We start from the raw sequence: 13,353 nt of genomic DNA on the forward strand, positions 1-13,353 counted from the left end.
AATACATTCTCAAAATATGCTATAAGTACTTAACTAGTTAAAGAGAACAATACATAACTATTGTGAAACTTCACTTATGATTAGTTTTGTTTTCCTTTCTTTGGGTGGTGGTGGTAGTAGTGGTGGTGGTGGTGGTGGTGGTGGTGGTGATGGTGGTGGTGGTGGTGTGTGTGTGTCACTAAAACCACTGTAGAAGTTCAAAGGCTAGTTGACCTGGCTTATACAGGATTGAAGAAATACTTTCTCAAAGCAAGGTCTAAATGCAAGGCAAGGACTGAGCCTAAATGCTATCCTCTTACATCTGCATGTGTGCTGTGTCACTAAAACACCCACATACATACACACAAGCAATAACACACACACATACAGATAAACATAAACATACACACACAGAAAAAAACATTTTAATCCAATGTTTTGAAATAATTGTCATGTATATACCCTAAGGGTAATAGTAGTCACAAACACTGAGTATCAGAAAGCTGGAATGTGAATTTTTAAGTATGTCTAATATAGTCCAAATGATGTAAGACAGCCAAAGAACACTGCTTTATGTTCAATTCTTAGCAAAGCTGGAAAATCATCTCAGCAATACAACAGAAAGAGACAGGCATTAACTTAGTATAAATATTTTAAATGACAAAACAAAGCTGCCATTCCAATCTATGCTGAGAAATGTTGTTCTAGTGGATAATTTAAAAAGGATTAATCTCTCCCACTAAAATCAGGGACTAGACAAGGCTGCCCACTCTCTCCCTCCTTATTCAATACAGTATTTGAAATCCTATCTAGAGCAATCAGACAGTGAAAGGAGGTCAAAGGGATACAAATTGGAAGGGAAGAAATCAAAATATCACTATTTGCAGATGATATGATAGTATACTTAAGTCACCATAAAATTTTCACGAGAGAACTACTTAACCTGATAAACAACTTCAGCGAAGTGTTGGGGTATAAAATTAACTCAAACAAATCAGTAGCCTTCCTCTACTCAAAGGATAAACAGGCTGGGGAAAAGATTAGGGAAATGACACCCTTCATAATAGTAACAAATAATATAAAATATTTTGGTGTGACTTTAACAAAGCAAGTGGAAGATCTGTATGACCCAAGTTCAAGTCTCTGAAGGAAGAAATTGAGGAAGATCTCCGAAGATGGTAAGAATTCCCATGCTCAGGGATTGGCAGGATTAATATAGTAAAGATGGCCATTTTGCCAAAAGCAATCTACAGATTCAATGCATTCCCCATCAAAATTCCTACATAATTCTTTACAGAGATAGAAAAAACAATTTGCAAATTCATTTGGAATAACAAAAAACCCAGGATAGCGAAAACTATACTCAACAATAAAGGAACTTCTGGGGGAATCACCATCCCTGACTTCAAGCAGTATTATAAAGCAATAATCATAAAAACTGTACGGATTTGGTACAGAGACAGGCAAATAGAGCAGTGGAATAGAATTGAAGACCCAGAAATGAACCCACACACCTATGGTCACTTGACCTTTGACAAAGGAGCTAAAACCATCCAATGGAAGAAAGATAGCATTTTCAACAAATGGTGCTGGTTCAACTGGAGGTCAGCATGTAGAAGAATGCAAATCGATACATTCTTATCACCATGTACAAAGCTTAAGTCCAAGTGGATCAAGGACCTCCACATCAAACCAGATACACTCAAACTAATAGAAGAAAAAGTGGGGAAGAGTCTTGAACACATGAGCACTGGGGAAAATTTCCTGAAAAAAACACCAATGGCTTATGCTGTTAAGATCAAGAATCAACAAATGAGATCTCATAAAACAGCAAAGCTTCTGTAAGGCAGAGGACACTGTGGTTAGGACAAAACGGCAACCAATCAATTGGGAAAAGATCTTTACCAATCCTATATCTGATAGAGGGTTAATATCCAAAATATACAAAGAACTCAAGAAGTTAGACTCCAGAGAGCCAAACAAACCTATTAAAAAATGAGGTACAGAGCTAAACAAAACACTCTTAGCTCAGGATTATTGACTGGCCAAAAAGCACCTAAAGAAATGTTCAGCATCCGTAGTCATCAGGGACATGCAAATCAAAAGAACTCTGAGATTCCACCTCACACCAGTCAGAATGGCTAAGATAAAAAACTCAGGTGACAGCAGATGCTGGCGAAGATGTGGAGAAAGAGGAACACTCCTCCGTTGTTGGTGGGATTGCAAACTGATACAACCACTCTGGAAATCAGTCTGGAGGCTCCTCAAAAAATTGGACATTCCACTACCTGACAATCCAGCTATACATCTCTCGGCATATACCCAAAAGATGCTCCAACATACAACAAAGACACATGCTCCACTATGTTGATAGCAGCCTTATTTATAATAGCCAGAAGCTGGAAAGAACCCAGATGCCCTTCAACAGAGGAATGGATTCAAAAATGTGGTACATCTACACAATGGAGTACTACTCAGCTATCAAAAACAATGACTTCATGAAATTCATAGGCAAATGTAATGAACTAGAAAATATCATGCTGAGTCAGGTAACTCAATCACAGAAAAACACACTTGGTATGCACTCATTGATAAGTGGATATTAGGCAAAAGCTCGAACTACCCAATATGCAATCCGCAAACCACAGGAAGCTCAAGGAGGATGACCAAAATGTGGATACTCCCACTCCTTCTTAAAAGGGGAAAAAATATCCATAGGAGGAGATATGGAAGCAAAGTTTAGAGCTGAGACTCAAGGAAAGGCCATTCAGATCCTACCCCACATGTGGCCCATGTATATACAGCCACCAAAACTAGATAAGATTGATGAAGCTAAAAAATGCATGTTGATAGGGACCGGATATAGATCTCTCCTGAGAGACACATCCAGAGAATGTCCAATACAGAGGTCAGTGCTAGCAGCAAACCATTGAACTGAGAACAAGACCCTCTGGGGGGGGGGCAGAATTAGAGGAAATATTGAAAGAGTTGAAGGAGCTTGCAACCCCAGAACAACAACAATGCTAACCAACCAGAGCTTCCAGGGACTAAACTGCTACCAACAGATTTATACATGGACTGACCCAGGGCTCCAACTGCATATGTAGCAGAGAATAGCCTTGTTGGGGATCCAGTGGAAGGGGAAGCCCTTGATCCTGCCAAGATTGGACCCTCAGTGCAGGGGAAGTATGGGGGGAATACCCATATGGGGGAGGGAGGGGGAGAGGAACGGGGGCTTATGGACAGGAAACGGGGAAGGGGAATAACATTTGAAATGTAAATAAAGAAATATGTCTAATAAAACATTTTTTTAAAAAAAGAAAAAGGATTAATCTCTATTTTTATTCTATTTTATTTTATTTTTCTCTCATATCAGTTTCCCTTCCCTGTTCTTCCCCTACTCCCGGCACCTCCTCCAACACTCACACCTCTATACAACTTCTGTCCTCCCTCACAGAAGAGTAGGCCTTCTAAAGACATCAGCCAAATGCAATATAACAAGCTACAATAAGACCAGTCACATCAAAACTAGACAAGGCAACCCAGTAGGAGGAAAGGAATCCTTTAAGTAGGCCAAAGAGTCTGGGACAACCCTATTTCCAATTGCTAGGATTTACACAAGAGCACCAAGTGTTTTAGGGTTTTCATTGCTATAAAGAGACACCATGACCATGGCAACTCTTACAAAGGAGATTTAATTGGAGCTTGCTTCCAGATTCAGAGGTTCAGTTCATTATCATTAAAGCAGGATGCATGGCAGTATTTAGGCAGGCACAGTGCTGGAGGACCTTGAGAGTTCTACCTCTTGTTCTGAAGGCAGCTAAGCGAAGACTTGTAGCGTGAAATATAAAAAGGCACCATCCCATGCTACTGCCAGCAAGGCACCAGCGGACTGGTCTCAGACTCTGATCCCATATCTCTGAATCTCTCCACCTGACTCACTACTTTCCCATGGCTGGTCACTATCACGCCAGCCCCATGCTTTCAATTCCCGTGGCTGGCTGGGTTGCCCTGCCACCGTACTTTTTCTCTCTGTAGCCCAGCTGGGTCGTTTCGTGAAGGAAAACACCACGCAATCTTAGTTTAAAATGAACAGGTAATGATTGCTCGGTGCAGCAACTAGTATCCTGATTTGGAAACCATTCTAAGATATAAATCCTCCAGTAGAGGATCCCTATGGATCCATCACCTGAACCGGGGGCTTCCCCTATTTACATTTTGACCACATAGTCTTTCCAGTCCAAAAGGAAAGTCTCTTTCTCCTGCCTTCCCTCTTCCTCTCTCTGACCCGGAAGTCCTGCCTACTCCTTTCCCTTGCCCAGTTATTGGTTCCTAGAAATCTTTCTTCATTAGGAGAAGGTTCACATGAAGGTACCTGAGTATGTGTATCACTCCTAGTCCCAGGCAGCATCAAAATACAAACAGCCCCAGGACTATCCACAGCAAAGACTGACTTAACTACACCCATTCTAACAAAGTCAGAACTTTTAATATTGCCACTCCTTGGGCTAAGCATATTCAAACCACCACACCAAACTACTCAGTCATAATACATATGTAAAAGGCCAAGGTTAGACCTCTACTGGCTCCCTGATCTCTTCTCGTTCCCATAAGTTTCTGTTAGATGACGCTGGGGGCCATGTTCTCTTGGTATTTCCCTGACCTCTTACGGTTCCACCTATCCTTCCTTCTTCTCACCGAAGTTCAGCCTACTGTTTGACATTGGTACTCTCCATCTGCTCCCATCAATTGCTTGAAGTCTCAAGCAGTTGTTAGACCTGGGTAATAATTTATTAATTTCTAATCATCCCCCATAATCATTAATAGTTTGCAAGAATAACCATATTATTATAGACCACAAATTTATACCAAAGCATTCTGAGAGAAGCTTTTCTGTGCAACTCCACACAGAATACAGCCAGGTAGTGCTATTTAAGGGTGGTGGGACTGGGCTCTGGGGACAAGATGGTTTCATTCATTTGTTTATTCCATGAATGTCCTCCCCATTTGTGGACTCTAAGGAACTTCCCAGGAGGATTTTGGGTAGAGGACGCTTTTTACCTTAAGAGCTTAGTGTTTTAAGAGGTAGGAAAGGCAGTTCTCAATATTATCACATCTGGGAAGGACACTGACACATTCCATTTCTGCCATATTCTCTTGGTGAAAGAAGTCCCAGGAAGGATACCACCCAATTCTTATGAAATAATTTGTGTAACTATGCTTAATCTGCTACAGTTCTAAAGCTAATTCTAGTCATTGGTCTGTGTGAATTACAGAGAAGACTCATTGATGTAAATTAGATTCAATGACAGATCAATCTACATATACCAGTATTTATAGTAGATTAAAAAAGTAGAATTCAGAATAAGAAAATGTTCCTGTTTATAGTCTGGAGATTTTAGGCCCAGGGATGTGGCAGAGGAGACTGCTGTTGTTATTTTCACTAAATGGCGATGTTGTTAAACTCTCTTCTGAATATTTGTTTTTATACCAGTAGAACTGAGCTCCTGCAACCTCGGTGAGATAAGTCTTTCTTCGGTGAGTACTAGTCAGTACAGATTTTTAACAATTCAAAGCATAGAGAACAAGTGTGAGTGCTCAGGGCCTAAATGAAACCTCTACTGCACCTTCTCCCCCAAGCCTCAGGGAATGCCACGGAAGATGGTGGAAAGAAGATAAGAACAGGAGGATGTGGAGAAATACTTTGAAATGCTCTCTTCCCAGCATAACATTACCATTGTAGTTGAATATTCACAGCAGATATGGCTATATGAATATACCTGAAAAAGATTAAACTAGTCAAAATTCTAGCTCAGGGGTGAAGGTCTGGTCATAAAGCCTAGCCCTAACTGAGGAGCAATTAACAATGGATGACTCCTGAGGGAAGAAGAGTCAATTTGCCTTGAGCACGTCACCACTGGTAGGCTTTCAATGCTCAAGTAGATGGCTAAAAACCCATTTATAATTTTCATGTCGGCAATACTCAATGTACCCAGTGGGATAGCATAAACAAAGAAGACATAAAGTTGGATGGAGAACATGTTAAAGGATGTATATAGGGAGTTGGAGGGAGGACATAGACATCAGCAAAATAAATGCATACATATATAGAATTCTCATAGTATAAATATAAATATTCTTACAAATCTTTTAATGTAGAAAAGGAGAGAACAAAATTCTTCTAAGAATTGGAGAGAGGACTGAAGAGAAGGTTTAATAGTTAAGAGTACTTGCTACTCTTGCAGAAGAATCAAGTTTCAGGTGATCTAATACCTTTTTCTGACTTTTATAAGGAACAGACTACATACATGGTACACACCACCCACCTCCCTCCCTCCACCTCTCTTTCTATTATATATGGGCAAGACAATGGCACACTGATACTTCTGCTTTACTCTTTTAGTGACAATACTCATGTAAATTAGGTAAGGGTGGTCTGCACTTTTGATAGAATTTGCAACTATGTTTAACATAGATATGTAGACGACGGATGGATAGATAGATAGATAGATAGATAGATAGATAGATAGATAGATAGATAGATAGATAGGCAGACCAACAGACTGACAGAGAGGTAGATGACAGAGTGTAGTCCTGTGATTTGCTTAACTCCTGTTACTAGCTGAGACTTAGTGACTGAATGAAATATTTTTACACACCCCTTAGGATATACTTCACTATTTATAGAGGGTACTTTCAGCTTAATTTTATCATCAAACATGGAACATGTTTAGACTTATCTTAATTTAACAAGTCCATATGGTGTCCTTTTAAAAATTATTTTTAATTATAGTTACACCATTTCTCCCCTTCTTTTTCTCCCTCCAATCCCTATTATATACCCTACCTAGTTCTCTTTCAAATTCATGACTTCTTTTTTTCATTTGGTGTTGCTACATATGTAAGTAACATTATACAGACTGAAAAGGTTATATTTATGTATTTAGGGATATACAGTAACCCCCTTTAAAAAATAACCTATCAATGTCTAGTGGCCTTGTCTCATGTTGATGGTCCATAAATTGTTATGTTCAAGAGGAATAAACCAATTCCTAATCCAGGGTAGCTCCAGATGTCAGAAGGTACTCATCTCTTCCACAATCTAATCATGCTTCACATATCGTTTATCTGTATGTTCTTAAATATCTATTTTCTGTATTTTCAAAAGCATCCAGCTCTTGGCACTTCAGTCCAGTTTTCACCATGGCATCCTTGTGCTACATACTGTTTGATTAGTTGCCTGTGTTCCCCTCGGAATAGAATGCACATCTTTCAATGTTGGCAAAAAATCATAATCGAAATGCGTGATACATGAAAATAATTTTATTTCTTGTTCCATAAACTTGAACACACACGGTTAAACAACTTTAGTTACCTCAATAAATTGATTACGGAAAAAAATCCCAAGAATCCGAGATCTGAACTCAGAAAACAGCTCAGGTTCTAAACACTGATGATAAGCTAGCTATCACGTGGTGGGGGAGCGGGCTCATTCAGACTACATTTCCCAAAATCCACCGGAACCGATATGGGGCCAGGTATTATCTGAACTACAAATCCCACAATCCTCGGAGCCCGCCAGTTGATTGCGTCCAGGAAGTCCGTGCTGTAGTTCCCATCTTCCCTTTCGGTCTTCTCGTTCCGGATAGCAAGGTCGTGAAGAAAGTAGGGTGAGGTGGTACGGTCATTTCTTCTGCCTTCCGTCTCTGCGACTCTGGGAGAACTTCCAGCAGCAGCATGTTAGGCCAGAGTATCCGGAGGTTCACCACCTCCGTGGTGCGTCGCAGCCACTATGAGGAGGGTCCGGGGAAGGTGAGTGAGGCCTGGCTGCTGAGAGTCGCCACCCGCCGATCTCAGGGCCGGCCTAGAGCGTGTGGGGAGGGAAGTGCCTAGCCAGCCGACCCGCAGGCCCTCTGGTCCACATCCCCGTGAAGGCTGGGAAGCACGGCGCCTAGCTGCTGCCTCAGCACTGCCTGCCTGCCACCTCTTCCCAGAGCGAGGCCTGGAAGGTAAGGTTGGACCTGGGCGGCGTCAGAGATGAGTGAAGGTCATTGGAAACAAAAGAAAAGGGCCTGAGGCTGTGGGTTAGCCGTTTAAACCTGCAGGCTACATTAGAAGCGGCCATCCTCAGCTAGGCAGCTTTATCCCCAAGTGTAAGTAAACCGAGTAATTAGTGGTTTCTGCCCCGCAGTTGTTAAGCGAGGCCTGGTAAAGGGAAGAGGGAGGATGTGGAATAGCTACCAAGGAAAAAGGGAAACTGTAGTTGTGACTGATACTGCGCTGTACCGAGTGGAGAATTTCTAATAACAACGAACTGGAATGGTGTGTTTATTTCTAAAGTTGCTACATTGGAAAGTAATTTTTTTTCAAATATTAAAAACACAAGACCCTTACACTTACTAGGGCTTACCGACTGGTATTCAGAAAACCTGGGTGTTTATTTAAGATGTTCTGTCAAATGCACCTGATTATAAAACACGCGATTGCCCCTGCCCCTTTTATTAAAGTTCTAATGCTTTGGGCGAATGTCTTTGCTGCGTTTTCTCTTTCCTAACAGAATTTGCCGTTTTCAGTGGAAAACAAGTGGCGGTTACTGCTTATGATGACCGTGTACTTTGGATCTGGATTTGCTGCTCCTTTCTTTATAGTAAGGCACCAGCTACTTAAAAAATAAGGATATTTAATTCATCCCATTAACAGGTAATTATTAAGTTTCTAATTTTTCTACAACAGTAATTTTTGTTCTGTATCTTATACACTCCTACAACATAAAAGTGGATAGTTGTCTGCTGATTCCTGAAGGTGAGTATAAATGTATATTGTATAAATATTGGTAGAGCAAATTTGGGAAACCTATAAAAAAATAAGTTTTGGTCAGTAAAGGTCAGTATTTAACAAGTACTCCTTTACACGATCTGAACATCTGTGCAACACACCTGTAAGGTAAGTAATATTAAAACCCCATGGAAGACACACAGTTGATTGAGGTTCCATAGCTAGTTGCACTGGTGTAGGCTTCCTACATGGGGTAATCTTGTTCTGTGTATCACACTTCATAATCAGTCTTGTGTCTTCTACTAAAAATAACTGAATCTTCTGGGATTAAAAATGCACTAGGGATATCCAACCTTTGACATTACCAAGTGTCATTGACATCCACAAAGTTGATGAGGAAGAAACCGTGAAGTGTTCTGGTGTTTCATTTCTACCAATCCTAGTGTCTGTTCTGTGGTATTAGTAAGTTAGTCTGCTGAAGTTGAGAAATAGTAAGTTCCTCCATGTCCACAGAAATGTTGCATAGTGATAGCCTAGATCCCTTCATATACATACAGGTTTATTGAGCGAAATTTATCCAGCATTTTGGTACATGTGATGAAGCAAATCAGTATGAATAAAATGATACTGTAAACGCTTTCTGATGTATCAAATTGGTAGATGATATGAAATTGTTGTAACCTGTAAAGTCAAGCTTCTAATGCCATTAATTTTGCTTTTATTTTGCAGAATGAAGAAAGTTTTAAGAGATATGATCTGGAAATTGGATTAAACTCTTGAACTCTTATACTAGAAAAAAATGTAAATAAACTAATGATATAAATATTTAATGCCTCTTCTCTGCAATAAGGAATGTGATACTTATTACTTTTGTTTTATTGAGAACTGTGTATGGGGATTGGAGTGATCGGTATACCATAGTTATAGGCCAAACATAAGGCTTGGTTTTGTATCCTGGAGGGCCCTGATCAAAAGCTGGCAAGCATAGTAGCCTGCCCTTAATCCCAGCACCCAGAAGGCATAGAATCCCTAGTCAAGCTGGTTAGCTAAGCTAGCTAGAATTAACAGTGACCTCTGGGTTCAGTGAAAGACCTTGCTTCAATGGGCAATAGAGGAAGATACCTGAGGTAACTATGGACTTCATGTGCATGCTCAAACGTGTGTTCCAAAATGAGGGTGCACATGCATGTGCATAAAAACAAATATATGGTTTAGACATTATAATTTTAAATTATTTCATTTCATTTAACTTGTTTCTTAAATCAGGAACATGTAGGTAGCAATTTGAATATACAGCCTCATCCTAATTTAAAGGAATTTAAAAATAGCCTTTGGAGATAGAAGTTGGTTTCTTAGTGATTAATCATTTGAAGAACAAATAACAAGTTCTAGTGAATTGGGTACTTTGACTATTTTCTTTCTAGATTCATAATGTAAAATTGAAGATTTTGTACCTGATGGTACTACTAACCAATAAGTTGCTTAGAACAGGAGTAGAATAATTCCAAGTGAATATACCAACACATATAGCACAAATAATTTTCCAGCAGTATCCTGGATGGGAAGTAAGAGAGAGTTCCCATTAGTAATTCTGTCAGTGAATATTATTTGTTAGCAGTAAAATACTTACTAGCACTTAAAATGCAATAGTGACTTTCTAAGGCTTTCTTGTTGGCAGAGAAAGGGGTAGCTACTGAATATTTTAGACCCTAGTTTCAGTGTTGGAATACCACCAATGGAAAAATAGAAAAAATAAACTTACAGAGGTTTTGATAAAAGAGTGTTTTCACTATTTTTGAACCATAATAGTATTTAAAACAAAAACATTAGGTCTGTAAAAATTGCTGCATTCTTAAAATAATTGAGAATACTTAGTCCAAAATGTTGAATATGCCTAAGGACAATTGGAGGGAAGAATCCATCCATACCTGAAAGGATTCATGGCTTGAACAGTTAAAAGTCTTTAGCTCATGTGATGCAGTTTAATGCATAGTACACTGTCTAACCTCCAAAGTCTACATTATACCATTTACAGTTGTATTTGAAAAAATGGTGGGGAGGCTTGCTCAGTAACTTAACATTAATTTCACATAGACTTGTGATTAGTATAATTGCCATTAAGATGGCTTTAATAACTAAAATTAAGTTGACTTCAGGAAAAAATTGCATTTCACTAGAAACAAGTAAACAGACTTTTGCAGTGTTTCTCAGACTCCACAACAGATATTAAGTGAGCAGGTAGTCTGGAAGAATAGAAGGAATGTAGATTTGGCATAAAGGCATGCATGGCTTAAAAAATAAAAATCAAACTCAGTATTAGCAAGGGGCTAAAGGTTTAAGTATGAGTATCAAAACTACTAGCTTGCGATAACAAGAAAATGTGTGGACTGGTATATGAGTATAGGGCCTGGTGTGCAAGCATGAGATTCCTAGAATCCATCCAAAGCCTACATGAAGGCTGCTTCCTGTAAAAGCTGAGGGAAGAGAATGCTGGCCAGAGAATAGATCCCTCGGGCTCTTGGAATAGCCAACCTACCTTTTTATTTTTGAATCTCAAGTTAGAGGCGTTTCTCAAAGTCTTGGCACCCACATTCATCCATACACAAGAATGAAAACATTTCTAGGATTTGGGTATAGAAAACTGAAATGGGGTGGGTAACTAAATGCATTGTTGAAAGTGGTCCTAGAACTTTTGTACAAGAGTTATTTCCAACATGTGCCTGAGTTCATACTGTGAATGACACTTAAGCCTTACCATGTCTTAAGGGGATGTGGTGTACTTTCATGTACTCTGATCCTCTTGAAAATAAAAATCAGTATGAACCATACATAGCATTTAGTCACATCCCAGTAATTTCAGCCTCATGCTAGCACCTCGGCTCAGGGTTTCTGTATCACTCTAATGTCTTGATTTAGTTTGTCTCTGTAGAGGCCTTCCGTACTCCAAAACATTACACATTAAGTCTCCAACTGTTATCAATAGTTTTATAATAGCCATTTATTGAAATTATTCATTTCAGTGTGTGGGTATTCCATACAAATTTGTCATCTTTTGAGATCTGAGAGGCTTGTTCATGTATTTCATCTGTAGTGAATGAACATCTTAAGAGTCAGAACCAGAAGTGATAACTCCCTTAAGAGACAAATTCACAGCTTTTGTATTTCAACCCAAAACTGAACTAGGGTCTCCCAAAATGAATTTATTGAAATCATTCAAATCTGGAAACAAAGGTAGGATTTTTACCAAAATGTAGCTTATGAGTGTATGGTTTATTCCATTTCACTTAATTTTCTTTGCCCGAACTTCACGGATGATAGAAAAATACATTGATTTATCTTCTGGCAGACAAAAGGTAGAGATTAATATTATTCTAAGAAAAGAACCTACAGCTTAATAGACTGGGGCATCACTGAAGCTCTCTGAGTTGCCAGCCCAACCAAAAGCCACAGTAGAATTCTCTTCGAAGGAATGAGCCAGAGTGCAGTAGAAGACACCAAATGTCCTCTGACCTTTGTGTAGTTATCTACACTATATACACATGTATACAAAGTTTTAAAGTGAGTCCCTAAGGTTTCCCATAACTGAAATTCCTATGATTTTAGCTGTTAACACATCAAAATCTTTAAAAGTTTGATATATTAGCAAATTGTTCTCATAATTTGTATACAAAAAGGAAGAAAAACGTGCAATCTATGTTAATAAAGGGAAAGGTTTTTTAGAATAAGACAAAGCTGCTTTTGGATAGACTTGAGTTCATATTTAAATATGGGTTCAAGCAACCTGATCAGTCCCAGACTTACAGGTAGGTCCATAGGACTTTTTATAAATATGGGAAACACAAACTCTAGCTTTGTTTTGGCAAAGGAAAAATAAGAACAGAACTGGTATTTGAACACAGGCTGTTGAAAGGCAATGCACTGTTCAGCTTCCTGATTCAGGAAGTAAGTCTCCACCAGTCTAGGTCTCTGAGAGAGAGTAGAGAGTAGGGCTTTTTGTTAAATATATGGAGGGAGCAAAGAACGCATTTGTTTATAAGTCTATGGGGTTTCCTTTTAAGAGATCAGCTTCTTTACTTCTCTACTTCTGCAACACAGAATGTAGCAAATAGATCCCCAAGGCCATTTTTAATTTAAAGTAAGTATCTCTTATTACGTCTAAGGAAGCACAGCAGGTTAAATCAGAGATAGGAAAAACCTCTTAAACATTCTGTCTCTGAATAGGAGTCAGAACCATGGAGGGTAAATAGCCTTGGACTTTTTGTTTCAGGTGCGGCTATTAGGATTTGCTACTCTTTCATTTTCACAGACCCTATTCGCTATTGGACCCCTTTGTAAAAATTAGAAATATAAGTTCCTTTCTCATTGTGACAACGTCATAGCAGCGTACACTGGCTTTCTAATACTGTGATTTTTGGTATATGAGCAAACAATGCATATCTATTTTGCTTTCCTCGGTAGTTACTTTAACTGAATTTTTCTGTTATTCCTTCAAAAATTTATGTCCATTCCCAAGTTTCTCTGATCCAGCGAAAGATGAAAATTATCCAAGGTTCTAACAGGATTCTGTGTACTTTAGTATAAGCTTCGTGTGCCTTTTTT

At 39.1% G+C, this 13,353-nt stretch overlaps 1 protein-coding gene and 1 non-coding gene across 2 annotated transcripts; both read left to right on the plus strand.

The window, feature by feature from the left end:
- The first annotated feature begins 7,581 nt into the window (after window positions 1–7,581).
- LOC116897316 (cytochrome c oxidase subunit 7C, mitochondrial) lies at window positions 7,582–9,590 on the plus strand. Its single transcript, XM_032899072.1, has 3 exons — window positions 7,582–7,791; window positions 8,537–8,679; window positions 9,484–9,590. Exons 1-2 carry the CDS (start codon window positions 7,717–7,719, stop codon window positions 8,651–8,653), a joined length of 192 nt encoding a protein of 63 aa, XP_032754963.1. The 5' UTR covers window positions 7,582–7,716; the 3' UTR covers window positions 8,654–8,679; window positions 9,484–9,590.
- Window positions 9,343–9,402, plus strand: LOC116897495. Its single transcript, XR_004387516.1, has one exon. It is a non-coding gene; the product is annotated as a small nucleolar RNA Z39 (small nucleolar RNA).
- Window positions 9,591–13,353: the final 3,763 nt, after the last annotated feature.

This window comes from Rattus rattus, chromosome 3 (assembly GCF_011064425.1).
Source record: "Rattus rattus isolate New Zealand chromosome 3, Rrattus_CSIRO_v1, whole genome shotgun sequence".
NCBI lineage: Eukaryota > Metazoa > Chordata > Mammalia > Rodentia > Muridae > Rattus > Rattus rattus.